The 17,707-nt window shown below is 40.0% G+C and overlaps 1 protein-coding gene across 4 annotated transcripts in view; it reads left to right on the top strand.

Moving 5' to 3' along the window:
• hectd1 (HECT domain containing 1) overlaps window positions 1–17,707 on the top strand; it is a 176,947-nt gene that overhangs the window by 65,067 nt on the left and 94,173 nt on the right. For all 4 annotated transcript variants that reach the window (XM_041213936.1, XM_041213933.1, XM_041213934.1 and 1 more), the window contains exons 4-10: window positions 670–897; window positions 2,620–2,904; window positions 4,564–4,834; window positions 4,926–5,002; window positions 5,210–5,308; window positions 12,416–12,530; window positions 14,462–14,636. In XM_041213936.1, the coding sequence (XP_041069870.1) occupies window positions 670–897; window positions 2,620–2,904; window positions 4,564–4,834; window positions 4,926–5,002; window positions 5,210–5,308; window positions 12,416–12,530; window positions 14,462–14,636 (1,250 nt within the window). The remainder of the gene's footprint in view (window positions 1–669; window positions 898–2,619; window positions 2,905–4,563; window positions 4,835–4,925; window positions 5,003–5,209; window positions 5,309–12,415; window positions 12,531–14,461; window positions 14,637–17,707) is intronic.

The following is a 17,707-nucleotide window of genomic DNA, read 5'->3' as shown; positions in this document are numbered from 1 at the left end:
AGACTTTCTGATCTTTGGATAGCCTTGCACACCTGACCTCATCACAACTCTGATGTTACTTCAAAGAAAATTATGTTTGTGATTTTAAAAGCAATATATTGGCAATGACAGCCACAAGTAGTTTACTGTTCTAGAATTTAAGGCTGAAGTGATTGTTCTTTTTGACATTTAATAGTTCAGAAAATGTTCATTGCTCACATCAGATCAATCAATATTTGAAAGAAATGCAAGTTTGTATTTTGAATGTGACCTCAGCATTGGTCAGTGTACTTCAACTATGGATCTGAATTTTGGTTTCAGATGTTGATTGATCTATACATTTCTAATGTTTTCTCCTTGTCACTTAAGTTCCAACATTTATTTATAAATTGAACGATAAACAATTGAAAGACAGATGTGTTAAACAACATGAGCAACATAATTTCTGTTCACAACATTGCTGAATTCCTCATCCAACTAATACACAAGCATTTTCTCTTGTTAAAAGCTACATGTCCTTTAATTTCTTTGTGTTAATACTTTTTCTTCAAACGACAAGAGCATTAAAAAATTAAGATGTGTTTTGAATTACTATTGTGAAAAAATTGTTTTTACCATTGACCTTTTCACTTTTTTATATTAAGTTGCATTATCCATGCAATTGACATTGAATGTGATCTGATTTTATAGGTACTTGAACTCATCTGTACTCGAGAATCGGGAGCAGTGTTTGAAGCAGGAGGCTTAAATTGTGTGCTAACCTTTATCCGAGATAGTGGTCATCTTGTACATAAGGACACTTTACATTCTGCAATGGCTGTGGTTTCCAGGCTTTGTGGAAAAATGGAGCCTCAAGATTCATCACTTGAGACTTGTGTAGAGTCTTTGTCTAGTTTATTGAAACATGAAGATCCCCAAGTAAGTAGAGCAAGAATGCAACCTTCAGTGTTTTGGTGCCACTTTTTATGTAGATACTTTTTAACAGCACAACAGTTTTTCATATTCTTCCACCCAGCTCTTCTTCAAATTGCTTTTCCTGGGCAACAGTTACAGTTGGATGTGAGTGTTGGCTTCTGTTTGACTGTGGGGCGTCACCAACTGAGGTCTGTTGTCACCTTGAGTTTGTCTGCGCAATTTCCAGCAAGAGTTAATGGACTTTGTTCCCTAGTTTATAATTTCTTATTAACCTAGAGATATTGAGGCCCATTACTGGACCACGTTGACACTGTAGGTGAGAAAGGCTAATGTGCATGTCTAATGATCAGTATTGGCAGATTCCTGGAAGGTACTTGTGCTGTTCAAATCACATTCATCTGTATTTACATTTTGAAGATTGCATTTCACTGGAGCAGCATTAAAATATTGTTACTACTTCACTCTGTGGACTACAAGCAGTATTGGATGGTCAGTTGCTACAGTCAGATGCCTCCTAGAAGTTGTCTGAAGAGCACTATTGGCACTGACTTATTTTCTGTGAAGTGTAGAATAAATAAAGATGGGGTGGGAAATAATTTCATTACACATTTTCTTGCCAAATTTGAGTTTTTAATGGCAGAATGCAGAGAATATTTGGAAAGAAGGTGGTTTGGGTTGATCTGCTGAAGAGAAAAAAAGTAATCTCTCAAGTGTCTGTCATTTTTTTATTGATGCCAGTAAATTTAAGATATTACAAAGATCACTTTTTCTGCCAAGAGATGAGGGGAGATTTTCTTTTCAGGTAAAACACTGTTAGAGGATAATCAAGGTGGAAAAGATTAGTTTCTGGTTGATGATTTGATAATTTCTGGAGTTAATATTATTTGTCTCTCATTTTATCCTGTTCAGTGCAACTTCTGTATCCCTAATTAATTAATTGTGTTGTACTCTGCTTCAGTTGTGGAGCTAGTACTCCTCTTTGTCCTGCAGTGAGTGAAAGTAAATGAATACAATTGAGAGGCTGAATCAGGGCTCCTTTAAATTTATGGTCATGCTGTTAATATTAAAGTTCTGTGCATTCATCACAAAATTTGAATTAACGCCATGAATAGCAGACTCTTGCCTTGGAAGTAAAGGAGCAGTGCTGAATCTTGGCATTGAGACACAATTTGGTGCATCAAATAATACAGCAGATGCATAGATGTTGCGCTGCACTGACTGGGAGTTAGGCAGTATAGGGATATGTGCTTCCTTGCTACTTTCAGATATATTGTCCCAAAATGCTATTGTATAAATTATGCTTGTACTCTGTTTTGTTGATTGGCATTCCCAGATTGGAAATTATGAAGAGACGCTGCTTAACATAATGAAGGAGTGACTTGTTATATTTACCATTGGAGTAGGTATTTTTACAAAGGGGAAACAATGAGGCACATCTATACTAGGCTCTTTCTAGCCAGAAAGGGTATAATTTCTGATGGGGCAGCAATTGAAATTCAAATGTTTTGACATTATAGTGTGATGGATATAGTCTTATAACATTACTTCGCCCTATCAAATATATTCATCTTTAATATTTTAGTTAACTTTAAATAAATTTTAAGATATTTCAGGGCAGAGAGAAGCTTTAATTGTACACTTCTTCTTTTGACTACTAATCTTCAGTTTCACTTCTGAGTTGCAAGATAAGGTCCAAATAGTAGATTGGCCTTTTCTTTCTTTCAGGTGTCAGATGGAGCTTTGCGTTGTTTTGCTTCTTTAGCAGACAGGTTCACTCGTCGTGGAGTTGATCCTGCTCCATTAGCAAAACATGGGTTGACAGAAGAGCTGCTTTCTCGCATGGCAGCAGCAGGAGGTTTAGTGGCAGGAGGGTCCTCCTCTGCTTGCAAACCAGGCCGTACTTCCACAGGAGCAACTCCCAATGCAGCCGATACTAAACTGAGTAACCAAGTATCAACAATTGTTAGTCTGCTTTCCACACTCTGCAGAGGCTCTCCTGTTGTGACACATGTAAGGATTCAACTCTTTTTTTTAAAATTCTCTACTCATGCATGATTTTGTTGCAATAAACTATAGAAAGGTGCTAGACATTTATCTATTACTGCTCTGAAAAAATGCACACAAGATCATTAAATTTGTTGCTACTGTGCATCTAATGGGCATGTTTCAAGTGTTGCTAAAATTTTATTGATAAAATAAACTACTTCATAATTCCTGATCACAAAATCACAGAATTTTAACGGCATGGCAGGAGGCCATTCGGCTCCAGCTCTCCAAAGGAGCATTATGTCTTAGTGCAATTTGCCCTGCCTTTTTCTCATACCCTTCCACATTGGTTCTATTCAAGTAATCATCCAATGCCCTCTTGAATGCCTCGATTGAACCTGCTTCCACCACACTCCAGGCAGTGCATGCCAGTCCCAAACCACTCGTATGAAAAAGTTTTTTCTCATCACGTTTGCTTCTTTTGGAAATCACTTTAAATCTGTGCCCTCTCGTTCTTGATCCTTTTACCAGTGGGAACAGCTTCTCCCTATCTACTCTGTCCAGCCCCCTCATGATTTTGAACATCTCTATCAAATCTCCCCTTAGCCTTCTCCTTTCCAAGGAAAACAATCACAACTTCTCTGCATTGAACTTCATCTGCCATCCATCTGCCCACTCCACTAACTTATCTGTCATTTTGAAGCTCTACACTGTCCTCCTCTCAGTTTACAACACTCCCAAGCTTTGTACGATCTGCACATATTGAAATTGTCTCCTGCACACCAAGATCTAGATCAATAGTATATATGCGGAAAGCAAGGGTCCCAATACCTATTCCTGGGGAACTCCACTACAAACCTTCCTCCAGCCCGAAAAATATCCATTGACCAGTACTCTCTGCTCCCTATTTTTCAGCCAATTTTGTATCCACGTTGCTTCTGTTTTTATTCCATGAGCAATAACTTTTCTCACAAGTCTTTTGTGGGGCTCTGAATCAAATGCCTTTTGAAAGTCCATGAACAGCATTAACCTCATCAACCTTTTCTGGCAAGTTAGTTAAATATGATTTCCCCTTTAAAAATCCATGCTGGCTCTTGCTTATCAACCCGCATTTTTCCATGTGACTGCTAATTCTATCCTGAATAATTTTTTCTGAATCTTGCCCACCGCTGAAGTTAAATTGACTGGTCTGTAATTATTGGGCTTATCCTTACAACCTTTTTTGAACAAGGGCGAAATGTTTGCTATCCTCCAGTCCTCTGGCACCTCCCCTCAGTCGAAGGAGGACAGAAAAACCATGGCCAGTGCCCCTGCAATTTCAATTCTTGCTCCTTCGATATCCTTGGATGCATCTCGTACAGCCCTGGTGCCTTGTCAACTTTTAAGTACCGATCTTTTCTATTAATTTCAAGTATGATATTCATAGGGGGAGCTTGGATCTCTGGATTAAGTGGATTTTTCTATAGATATTATTAATATTCAGTTTATAATTGGATTTATTTGTTACTTTCCCAAAATATGAATTCAAGCACAGGATTTCAGTGCTGTGGTTTGAACCTGAAATGCTGGAAATACTTAGGCAGCATCTATAAAAAGAAACAGAGTTAGCATTTCAGAGCAATGATTTTCATCAGATTTGTTGTTTGATTGTCACTGTAGTTTTACTAAATGCTTTTCTCCTAGGATTTATTAAGATCAGCACTACCTGACTCAATAGAGAGTGCACTACAAGGTGATGAAAGATGTGTGCTTGACACTATGCGATTGGTGGATCTACTTCTGGTATTACTTTTTGAAGGACGTAAAGCATTGCCAAAGTCCAGTGCTGGCTCCACAGGCAGAATCCCTGGCCTACGGAGGTTGGATAGTTCTGGGGAACGTTCTCATCGGCAGCTTATTGATTGCATCCGTAGTAAAGATACTGATGCATTGATAGATGCTATTGATACTGGAGGTAGGTTAATGTTACAACTACAAATGTTGTTTATTAATGTAAGATGTGCTTTTCCCCCCAAACTAATTCCTGTTTATGACTTTCTGTGTAGCGTTTGAAGTAAATTTTATGGATGATGTTGGCCAAACTCTTTTGAATTGGGCCTCAGCTTTTGGAACTCAAGAAATGGTAAGAAAATTTAGCAAGTTTAGAACGTGCCTTAAAGTCTGCCTTGTTCTCATAATTATTTTTCTGTTCACACCAATATTTAACTTGAAAACAGTAAAGGTAATTTGTCATAAATGCTTTTACTGAGGTACTAAATTAGATATTTCTTTTAAAAATTGAGCAAGAGAACAAATAAGCACCTGACATCTGAATGGCTTATTTTTTCAGGTGGAATTTCTTTGTGAGAGGGGTGCTGATGTTAACAGGGGTCAAAGGTCCTCATCTTTGCACTATGCAGCTTGTTTTGGAAGGCCACAGGTTGCAAAGGTATGAATTGATTCTTTTCCTGGAGTTAACTATTGTAGAAAAAAGCTTCTCGTTAGCTTGCTTGATAAAGGGCAGTGTGATACTGAGCCATTGTGTGCAGTCCAAGGAACATTGCTTGATTTGTTGGGTCAGCTGCCCTCGGGTGGAATGACAGTTGGGTTGGGGGACAACTTAGAAAACAACCAGCATTGCAGCTGATTGCTGTACATAGACTTGCTTGAAACAATACTGTGCATTACTTAAAGCCATGATGCCCTTTCTGTGTTGATCACACGCATGCTGAACGACCTCTTAAATGAATTACTACAGGGTGACTGGTACCGTTTCTCGATCCCCACAAGACTGCTATCAAACCATCTAATACAACCTCATATATAATGTCCTCCTGGAATTACAGTATGGGTTAGGCCTAACGCTGGGATAGCCAATATGGGTGTTTGTAGCAAGACAGCTACAAGATAAGTGCAGAGAGTAACATCAGGATCTATAAATGCTGTTCATAAAGCTAACTAAAGCTTTTGACAGTGTCAGCCTAGTCTTTGGCACTTGCTGTCCAAGCTGGGATATCTAAATGAGTTGGTTAAAATCCTGCACCTGTTGCATGATGGCAGGGGTAACGTGTTTGTGCCTGTGGTGAGGTGATCGATGTTTATGTGATAATCAACAGTGTGAATGTAAGAAAGAACATATAAATAGGAGCAGGAATAGACCATTTGGCCTGTTTGAGCCTGCTCCGCCATTCAGTAACATCATGCCTGATCGGATTACGGCCTTAACTGCACTGTCCTGCCTGTCCTGTAACCCTTGACTCCCTTGTAGATCAAAATCTATTGAACTCTTTTTTGAATATATTCAATCATTCATTGTTCACTGCTCTCTCAACTAGTCAATTCCAATGATTAATGACTCACTAAGAGAAGAAATTCCTACTTAGCTTATTCTTAGATGGGAGACCGTTTATTTTGAAACTGTATCCACTTTTTCTAGACTTCCCCACAAGGGGAAACATCCTCTCAGCATCTACCCTATCAAGCCCCCTCAGAATCTTTACTTTCTATAAGATCACCTCATTCTTCTAAACTCATGAGTATAAGCCCAACCTGTGTAACCTTTCCTCATAAGCCAAGCTCCTTCATCCTAGTGAACCTTCTTTGAGCTGTCTCCAATGCAAGTATATCTCTTGCTAAATAAGGAGACCAAAAGTGTACACTACCTTAGATGTGGTCTCACCAATGCCCTGTACAGTTTTAGTAAGGTTTCCCTATTTTTATACTCCCTCCTTGCAATAAATGACAACATTCCATTTACCTTCCTAATCACTTGCTGTACCTGCGTGCTAACTTTTTATGATTCATGTACAAAGACACCCAGGTAGTTCTGCAGTACACAGCATTCGGCAGTCTCTCCTTTTTAATAATAACATTCTGCTTTTTTATTTTTCCTCGCAAAGAATACAACCTCGAGCTTTCCCACATTATACTTCATTTGCCAATTTTTTCCCACTCACCTTAACCTAGCTATATCTCTTTGCAGACTGTGTCCTCCTCACAACTGTCCCATCTATCTTTATATTGATTGCAAATATGGCTACATTGCACCCAGTCCTTCATCTAAGTCATTAATGTAGATTTTAAATAGTTGATCCCTGTAGCACTCCACTACTTACAGCTAGGAACGTGAGAATGACCCATTTATCCCAACTCTGTTTCCTGTTGGTTAACCGATGTTCTACTTGCTCTTGCACTCTTATCCCTTATTAATTAAGCATAGGATACTGTATGCTTTATTAGCGGAGCTGTCAATACACCCTGCCATTTTTAATGATTTATGTGCATCTGCACCCAGGTCCTTCTGCTCCTGCACTCCCTTTAAAGTTGTACCCTTTATATTGTCTCTCTGTGTTCTCCCTACCAAAATGAATCACTTCACACTTCCCTGCATTAAGTTTCATCCATTATTCCTCCGCCCATTCTACTTGTCTATGTCATTTTGAAGTTCTAACACTATACTCCTCACAGTTCACAATGCTTCTAAGTTTCGTAGAATCTGCAAATTTTGAAATTGTGCCTTGTACACCAAGTTCTAGGTCATTAATATATTTGCAGTTTTCCATTCTGTTGGGATTTTCCAGAATCTAAAGAAATTTGGAAGATTAGAACCAACGCAACCACCATCTCTTTGGCCACTTCTTTTAAGACCCTTGGCTGAAGGCTATCAGGCCCACGGGATTTGCCAACCTTTAATCCCATTAGTTTCCCAAGTATATTTTCTCTAGTGATAGCGATTGTTTTAAGTTTCCCCCCTCAGTTTTGCCCTTTCGTTTTCTGCTATTCTTGGGATGCTTTCAGGGTCTTATACCATGAAGGCTGATGAAAAATACTTATTCAAAATCTCTCCCATTTCCTTGTTGCCTATTATTAATTCCCCAGCCTCATTCTCTAAGGGACCCAAAGTTTACTTTATCTATTCTCTCTTTTTATGTACTTGTAGTACTGCCTACTGTCTATTTTTATATTTCTTCCTAGTTTACTCATATTTCAATTTCTCCCTTTTTTTAGTTATCCTTTGCTGGTTTCTAAAAATGTTCCCAATAATCTCATGTACCACCAATCTTGCAGCATTGTAAGCTTTTCTTTTCAATTTGATACAATCCTTAACTTCCCTAGCTAGCAATGCGTGGTGCATCCATAGTTTTTCTTTCTGGAACAGAGCCACATAAGGAAATACCTAAGACTGGCAACCAAAAGTTTGGATTTTAAAGAGCATCTTAAAGGAGGAAAGGGTGCAAAGATTTAAGGAAAGAATTTGAGAGTTTAAGGGCCTTGGTAGAGATATGATGAGCGATTAGAGAGGGTCAGACTTATGGAGTGCAGATACCTCAGAGAGTTGTGGGGCTGGAGGTCTTCCGCTTAGGGATGTGGGAAGCCAAGGAGGGGTTTACAAACAAAGATGAGAACTTTAAAATTGCTTCTGGAACAAGTATAGTTCCAGAACACGCAAGGCAATGGGTGCACAGGACTAGATGCAAATTAAGACCTTGGCAGCAGAGTTTTGGATGACCTCAAGTTTTAAAAGGGCAGAACATTAGAGGCTGCCCAAAAGTGCATTAGAATTGTCAAGTCTGGAGGTGATTAAGGCATGGATGAGAGTTTCATTGGCAGCTGAAGCCAAAGACTAAAATGGGTAACTGCAGGCCAGCTGGTCTAATGTCTATTGTGAAAAAGCTATTAGATTTGAAATAAAATTATGAAGCATTTGGAAATGCATGGGTTAACCATGGACAGCCAGCATAGATTTGTTAAGCATGTCTTATTTGACAAATGTAATTGTTTTTAGAGATGACTGAACAAATAGTTAAACTAATGCAGTATACGAATTTTAGTTAGACTTTTGATTAAATGCCTTATGGGGCTTGTTAGAAAAATTCCTGCATATGGCATAAAAGTAAATGTAGAACTGTGGATAGAAAGTTGGTTGATGGACAGAGAATGAGAGTAAATGGGTGCTTTTGAAGTGGTGTACCCTTAGAGGCCTCTGCTGGTTCGAATTTTGTCTTACTGGGACATGGGAAGCACAATCACCAAATTTCATTGTAACATGAAAATTGGGGGTTTGGTAAATGGTGAGGGGAGAGTAAACCACTGTCAAAATACATAGGCAGGTTAGTGTATGTGCAAACATAGAGAAAGGTGTAATTTAATGTGGATAAGTGTGAGACAATACAATTTGAGAGGAAAAACTAGGAATAGGAATGAATGCCTGATGGAAAGATGCTGAAGTGAGTTAACGACCAGAGAGACAGATAGTTGTTTGGTAGTACAGAACTTGAGCATTGCTTGAACAAAAGAGACATGTCAAAGCTTTTCATCTTGCACTCATCAGGACACTTACAAAAATGCCAATATAAAAGAGAAAACAACAATTTATACTGAATGTGAAGAGTGTTGATTGGTTGGCAAGCGGTGTTGCCATGGAGAATGCACCACTGATGGTGACTGGCAGTTAATTGCCAAGCGCTGTTTGAAATTTTAAACCAGGTAGCTGGACCTTGATTGTTCAAGGCATTGCCCTGAGAATGAATCAACGAATGACTATCACTGATTTTGTTTAGCTGAAGCAGGTGCAATGTGTGTACACGTTTTTTATGTCTGCAAAGAACAGGGCCCTGTGTGTCGATGTATGTAGCTTCTACTACACGCAATTGCACCACATTATTAGCCCAACTGACAACCTTAAATTGGTTGTCAGTGTAATTCTTGGCACACTGAGGATTATTTAGCAAATCTTGTCCAATTGCAGAATCACATCTAATATCAGACAGTGTATTTTGAGCTTTGCCAGCACGGTCTGGTTGCGAACAGCAGCTGGGATGTGCTGTTTGATACGATCTACTAGCCTTTGGGATGTAAGGCCTATATACCCAGCATCACACTGGCACTGAAATTCATACATATTACACATTTGTGTGATATGCAGAATGTCTTTTTGGCTTGACAACAGCATCCTGTTAGTGGCAAATACCACTTTGTTCTACTGCACAGTAGCAGTGTGAAAAGGCTAGCTTCACCTGCTGCTCAAATTTTTGAGATGGCTTGCCCTTCCAGGGTAATTTGAGGTAGACTGGGCACTTTTCAGGGCCAAAAGCAACGGTCTTAGGTCCAAAGAGTTTGCATGATATATAGCACGTAATGATCTGATCGGATAGTTATTATCCTGCAGGATGCCTTTGATGCACCCTATTTCAGCATCAAGCTGGCATGGTGAGCAAATGGCTCGGGCCATATTTACAAGGTTGCCGATAAGACCAATCTTATAGCGTGTGGAAATGTAAGAATCCCAATGCGAATATTGACCGGTGAAGGTAGGCTTCTGGTAGACCGTGGTAGAGACTCCCCTGGCAGACTTCTCAACTAATACGTCAAGGAAGGGGAGTTCATTTGACTGCCCCATTTCACACATGAATTTGCGTGCACGATGGAGCCCACTAAGACATGTAAGGAAATTGTTATATGCGGCCGCAGATTTAGATGTAGTGAACGTATCATCCACGTGTTGGAAATATGCAAGGGGTAGGAGGTTAGGTGTTATTCCATCGAAGATACATTTTTCATGCGGCCCAACAAAGATGTTTGCGAGAGCTGGGCCTAGAGGGGATTCCATGGCAATATCATCTATTTGGGCATTCATGATGTCATTAAAACTGAACTCAACTGCGCGAGTTCAATGAATGCTGTTTCACGCATTGGTGACGAGCGTAGATCACCATGATATAGTCCCGCAGTGCAAATATCTATGGCTTCCTTAAGTGGAACATTGACGGATAGGCTAGCAATATCAAATGACCACATGGACACAACATTGCTATCGATATGCAAGTCCTGTATAGTCTTCGCAAATATGAAGGAGTCCTTCACCACATTTGGGAGAACTTGCTCATAACTGGTTGTAAAAATTCACCCAACCATTTGGCCAATTCATGTTGTGCAGCACTGGTCACACATAAGATGGGGCGTGGAGGGACACCACTTTTGTGTGACTTGGGCAGCCCATACATTCGTGGACGTAGTGAACTATGAGGATGAGCCCTGTCATATATATGATGTTGTAGCCCATTGCTCTTGCACAAGTCCAGTCAGAATTTTTTAGCTTGCTTTCGAGCAAGGCTGCCCAGTCATGTTGAGCGGCAGGTCCAACAGATACAAATTTGGACCTGTCATTAAGACTGGCATGCATTTTGTTGATATAGTCACAGCTGTCAATCAGGCTGTCAAAGTGGTGCATTTGCATGTACTGGAAGCTACATATGTTAATACACAGGGTCCTGTTTTTTTTGCAGACAGAAAGAACATTATTAAGTGACAGCCATTCACTGACTCGTTCCTCAGGGCAATGCCTTGACCAATCAGGGTCAAGCTGCCAGGTTTAAACTTCAAGCAATGCTTGGCAGGTAACTGTCAGTCACCATCAGTGGTGCATTCGCCATGGCAACGCCACATACAGCATAAATTGTTGTTTTCTCCCTTATATTGGTATCCTTGCGAGTGTCCTGACGAATGCAAGACGAAAAGCTTAGATATGTCTCTCTTTTCAGGAACAGAGAGACCTAAGGATTTAACTGTCGCCTTATACGACAACAGTGATTACACGTCAAATAGTACTTTGCTGGCTGCAGTGTGCTTTGAGATGTCTGGATGTGAAAGGTGCTACATAAGTGCAGGTCTTTTTTCCTGAAAGTGTGAATACAGGGAGATAAAGCCTTTGTCTGGTTTGGGCCCCCTCTCTTTCACAAAGACATTAAAGCCATATATGGTGTCCAGCTTGGATTCCCCAGGATAATACCAAGATGGGATACTATGGTGCTGAGGAGAGTCTTGAGATACTGGGATTATTTCCACTGGAGCAATGAAAACTCATTTAATTGAGATTTTTAAAATTATGAAGAGTTTTTATAGAGATAACTAAGATTGAGGTTGTAAAAGTATTATATAAATGCAAGATACTTATTTTCTTTTTTCCAATTATCTTCACCCTTTTGTCTCCTCTATTTAACTTTGTTCTATTCCAACTCATTGGCTGGAATGTTATGGCGGCATCAGGGTGGGGACGGGGCCCTAAAATGCAGTGAACCGTTCTAAACTCCATTGACTTCGGGACCGTAAAATCCCCCTAGCGTAACATTCAACCCATTGTTTGAAGTTATTTCCTCCTCAGTCCTCTACTTCCAATGATGAGAGCAATTTAAACAAAAACATTTTTTTCCTTTGGCTGAGAGCCAGTTGTAAAGCAGACGGACAACCAGGTTGACATGAACTATCAACATGTTTGTTCCTGGGGAGATTTTTAACTGGACAGCTGATGTAGGGTTAAACTCATTAATAATTCACAAACCTAGTTGTGTATGCCTTTTATTATCTCTTTAAAACATGTCAATTAATGGATAATCTCATAATAGGAGCATTCATTTATGGCCCAATGTCAAAAATATTTAGAAAATAAAATTTAGTGAGAATGTTTCAATAAAGAGAAAAAATTGTGCATAATGTATTTTGTTAGGAAACTTTTATGTTGAATTTGATGAATGAAAGTCTTGGCATTTGTTTTTACTAGACTCTGTTGAGGCATGGAGCAAATCCAGACCTACGTGACGAAGATGGTAAAACACCCCTGGACAAAGCACGTGAGAGGGGCCACAGTGAGGTTGTGGTCATACTGCAATCTCCAGGTTAGAAATCTTATTTAACATCAAGTCAAAATAAAAGTTCATACCTATTGATGACTTCAAAATTGGACATATGATTGTAGTAAGGACAGCATTTAATGTTAAAGTTCATTTTAATATGTACTCTTAAAGAGAATTGTAGGAGAGTGTTGTACTAGCTGGTTCCAGTGCATTGTGCTTATGCTGTGCCCACTGGCCCCTTTTTTAAAACATTTGGAATTTTAACTTGTAGAGTTCATAATGTTTCTTCAGGCGATGAACAATAAGAGCAGCAGTAGGTCAAACAGCCCCAAAAACCTGCTCCGCTATTCAATTATATCCCGGCTGAGCTTCTAAATCAACTCCGTTTTCCTGTCCTGTCTGCATATTTCTTGATGCCCTTTCTGTCCAAAAAATCTATCAATCTCGATCTTCATGTTCAGAGAGCTGGTCACACTGTAGCTTAAGAACCTGGAGACGGAGAGGGAATGGGTGACCACCAAGCAGTCCAAAAGAAGTAGGTAGGTAGTGCAGGAGCCCGCTGGGGTCCTGCTCTCAAATCGGTTTTCCGTTTTGGAAGCTGGTGAGGGTGCTGGTTCCTCAGGAGTGCAGTCAGAGCCACGTTTGTGGCACCACGAGTGGCTTGGCTAAACAGGAGGGGAAGAAGAAAAGAATAGCTTCCTAGTGTGATGCCATTCATTGAATACTTCCTTGTCAAATTATTCCTTCCAAAGTGTATCACCTCACATTTTTCAGGGTTAAATTCTACCTGCCACTTATCTGCCCATTTGACAATCCTGTCTATATCTTCCTCTAGCCCAAGACACTCAACCTCACTGTTAACCACTGTTAATCTTTGTGTCATCTGCAAACTTAGTAATTCTACCCCCCACACAGTCATCTATGTTGTTTATATAAATGACAATTAATAGGAGACTGAGCACAGATCCCTGTGGATGCCACTGGACACTGGCTTTCTCCTTCTGTGCCGTTAATATTCTGTGATTCAGTATATTCAATGACTAACCATCTACTGCCTCCCAGGTAAAGAATTCCATGATTCACAGCCCCCCCAAAGAAATTTCAACTGATCTCAATCCAAATGGCTTTATGATCATTTGGAAAAGCCCCAGAATTGCCACAGTTTCGCACCAAACAATTAATGTCACATTTGAACTTGTCTGCAATGTATTGACAAGTATTATTTGCTGTAGATTCACAAGGTTAATTGTATTTATGTTACTTATCATCTCAAAGTCCTATTAGCAGCTGGAGTCTTTATTTTTTGAATATGTGAGATGCCATGCCATATGCCTGTGGGTCTCCACACAGCAAGTTCCACTATATGTAGAAATGAGGCACATATTACCCAAGAGGCTTTGTAAGTATGTACACAACCTGGTTTTTCAATATCAAATTCCTAAGCAAGTTATTTCAATCCACTGTTTAAATAAACAGTAACTTGGTATCTAGCTGTACTTAACGGTCAGAAGCAGCCAAGGGTTGTAGTTGGCAAACTTCCTTTGTACTTGTAATGTCTTGCCCAGGTTGGAGAAGCTGAACTCCCATGCTCTTGCTTTCTCGCTCTGTGTCTCGCCCTTTGTCTAAGCTAACTGAACCTTAACTTAGTTTGAAATTGCATGGATCCTTAGCTCAAAGTATCCCCAATTTGACACTATTTGCCAATATTTTGAGGGAGGCCATATGAATGACTAGAAATGGAAGATTTATGCTAGTGCAGTAAAAGATGTTGTTCCAGGTTTGGACATTGAGACAGTTGCATTCTGTATCAGGTTGGACTGTACTTGGCCAGAGAGTCCTTGATATTTGAGTTGGGTGCTAAAGGTGAGGAGCGAATTCTATTTCTTTGCAGTGCCATTCCTTCTATTGTTGACGGGATTTCCCCAACAGAAAAAAAATGGGAAAATGGTGTAATTTAATTCTAATGTCTTTAGGAGATTGGATGTGTCCTGTGAATAAAGGTGAAGATAAGAAAAAGAAAGATGCCAACAGAGAGGATGAAGATGGAAATGAACCAAAGGGAGATCCTGAAATGGCCCCATTATACTTGAAGAGGTTGTTGCCAGTATTTGCACAGACGTTTCAGCAAACAATGCTGCCATCCATCAGGTATATTTTTCAAATCAGTGCCTAGATTTCTTGATTTTTGGCATGAGCATTTTGTTGCCAACTTGTAAGGAAAATCAGTAATAAAAATGTATTTTGATTTTAATCTGGATGTTAATGATCTTTGCTAGTCCAGTGTAGCCGACCAAAGAGACTATCATTTTTGTTAAGATACCACCTTTACTGATGAAATAGAATAAAGCTGCAGGAATCAGCCCTTTGAGGATAATTTTTAAGCAAGTGAAGAGTTTTTTGCTCTTGCCAAAAGCAAATTCTATTGGCTCCGTAGTCTCACTTGCACAACTGTTGATGCTTAAATGGTGATACTCAAATAGAGAAATTTTCTAAGCTACTTGTGAAAGGCAAAGATGAGTATAAGTAGCAGCCATTTTCTCAGTCCTGGACTAAACATGAACAAATTAAATGTTTAGTTTACACTATCTATAAAGTTTGCATTAATCAATTATGATATAAGACTGATGAATTGCATCGAAGGTTGGAGCCACAGAACAGAACATTATGTATGCCTCATGTTGGCATGGAAGACATTTGTGCAGAAGCCTATCTATAGCCCCCACTATTTAAACTATTATTGTGTCTCCTGCCAATGCACGATGACCGCTGATATTTGACTGTGTGTGCACACTGGTCTGAGCATGCGTAGAAAACCAATGGTGCCAGTTTGGTGTGCCCAGTCCCAGCACATGCATTTTGAAACTGGAGAAGTGCGTATGCAGGAAAAGTAACACATTTAATGAAACAGGTTACAATCCAGGACTTTTTCTCCAAATAGTCTATTTGATCCACTTCTGTCCCACTGGGGATTAAAAATGTGACACCGCGATTTTAAATAATTGGTTGAATACATACTAATATACTTAAGTTTAGGTAATTTCTCTGCCTAGTGGATTTTGAACTGTTGTGTTAACTTTGTGGAGCCATTAAGGACATCTTAAGGATGGAAAGAAGGATTCTACTGCTCAAAACAGAGCTGTGATGATTTGAGCAGCGCCATCTTTGGTCCTGGCCGCAACCTACTCTGTCGCCCACAATAACGTCATTGAGTAGCACACTTGAACTGCGCATGCACAGTGTTGGCGGCAAACACAGCCATTAAATTATACATGTTTAAAACAGGCATCTGCTTATGTTTGGAGGGAAAAATAGTTATTTGCATTAACAACAATTTTAAGTGTGGTATTTATTTCTAACAGAAAGCTGTGCTTACTGCCCCGTTAGCTACAGATTTTTTTCCTGTCTCATGGGATGTAAGCATTGCTGGCAAGACCACCATTAGTTATAAAAACAAAAAAACTGCGGATGCTGGAAATCCAAAACAAAAACAGAATTACCTGGAAACATTAGTTGCTCATCCTAATTGCCCTTGTAAAAGTGGTGGTGAGCTGCCTGAAGTTACATGTACGCCAGACTAGGCAAGGACAGCAGATTTCCTTGCCTAAAGAATCAGATGGGTTCTTGGTCACCCCTACTGAGACTAGCTTTTAATTTCAAATTTATTAATTGTTAGTTTATATTCCACCAGCTGCCGTGGTGGGATTTGAAGCTGTGCCCTTAGAACATTACTAGTCCAGTGACATTACCAGTGCAGCACTGTCCCCTGATGTGAGTTGTTGATCTCATCCATTATGTAACACACTGAGCCAATGTCAAAGCAAAGTATTACTTATGGTCCTGACTTAAATTGGTGATGTTTAATCAACTTATCACAGAATTGCCTTCTTACTTTACAAGGAACAAAGAAAAGTACAGCACAGGAACAGCCCCTCAGCCCTCCAAGCCTGCGCCGATTATATTGCCCATCAACTAAAACATTTTGCACTTCTGGGGTCGGTATCCCTCTATTCCCATCCTATTCATGTATTTGTCAAACTGCCTCTTAAACACCACTATCGTACCTGCTTCCACCACCTCCTCTGGCATCGAATTCCAGACACTCACTACCCTCTGCGTAAAAAAACTTGCCCCGCACATCTCCTTTATAGTTGTCTCCCCTCACCTTAAATATATGTCCCCTAGTAATTGACTCTTCCACCCTGGGAAAAAGCTTCTGACTATATACTCTGTCCATGCCACTCATAATTTTGTAAACTTCTATCAAGTCGCCCCTCAATCTCTGTCACTCTAGTGAGAACAATCCAAGTTTCTCCAACCTCTCCTCATAACTAATAACCTCCAGACCTGGCAGCATCCTGGTAAACCTCCTCTGCACCCTCTCCAATGCCTCCATATCCTTCTGGTAATGTGGTGACCAGAATTACACGCAGTATTCCAAGTGTGGCCTAACCAAGGTTCTATACAGCTGCAGCATGACTTCCCAGCTTTTATACTCAGTACCCCAATGAAGGCAAGCATGCCATATGCCTTTCTGACTCCCTTATCCACCTGCATTGCCACTTTCAGTGACCTGTGGACCTGTACACCCAGATCCCTCTGCTCATCGATGCACTTAAGGGTTCTGCCATTTACTGTATAATTCCTGCCTGTATTAGACCTTTCAAAATGCATTACCTCGCATTTGTCTGGATTAAGCTCCATCTGCCATTTCTCCACCCAAGTCTCCAACCGATCTATATCCCGCTATATCCTTTGACAATTCTCTTCACTATGTGCAACTCCTCCAACCTTAGTGTTGTCTGCAAACTTACTAATTAGCTCAGTTACATTTTCCTCCAAATCATTTATGTATACTACAAACAGCAAAGGTCCCAGCACTGATCCCTGCAGAACACCACTAGTCACAGCTCTCCATTCAGAAAAGCACCCTTCCGGTGCTACCCTCCGTCTTGTATGACCAAGCCAATTCTGTATCCATCTTGCCAGCTCACCTCTGATCCCGTGTGACTTTACCTTCTGTACCAGCCTGCCATGAGGGACCTTGTCAAAGGCCTTACTGAAATCCATGTAGCTAACATCCACAGCCCTTCCATCATCGATTATCTTTGTCACTTCCTTGAAAAACTTGATCAAGTTAGTGAGACACGACCTCCCCTTCACAAAACCATGCTGCCTTTCACTAATATGCCCATTTGCTTCCAAATGGTAGTAAATCCTGT

The sequence above is a fragment of the Carcharodon carcharias genome, chromosome 20 (assembly GCF_017639515.1).
Source record: "Carcharodon carcharias isolate sCarCar2 chromosome 20, sCarCar2.pri, whole genome shotgun sequence".
NCBI classification, from domain to species: Eukaryota; Metazoa; Chordata; class Chondrichthyes; order Lamniformes; family Lamnidae; genus Carcharodon; species Carcharodon carcharias.
The sequence above is the reverse complement of the archived record's forward strand: the minus strand, read 5'-3'. Positions and strand labels throughout refer to the sequence as shown.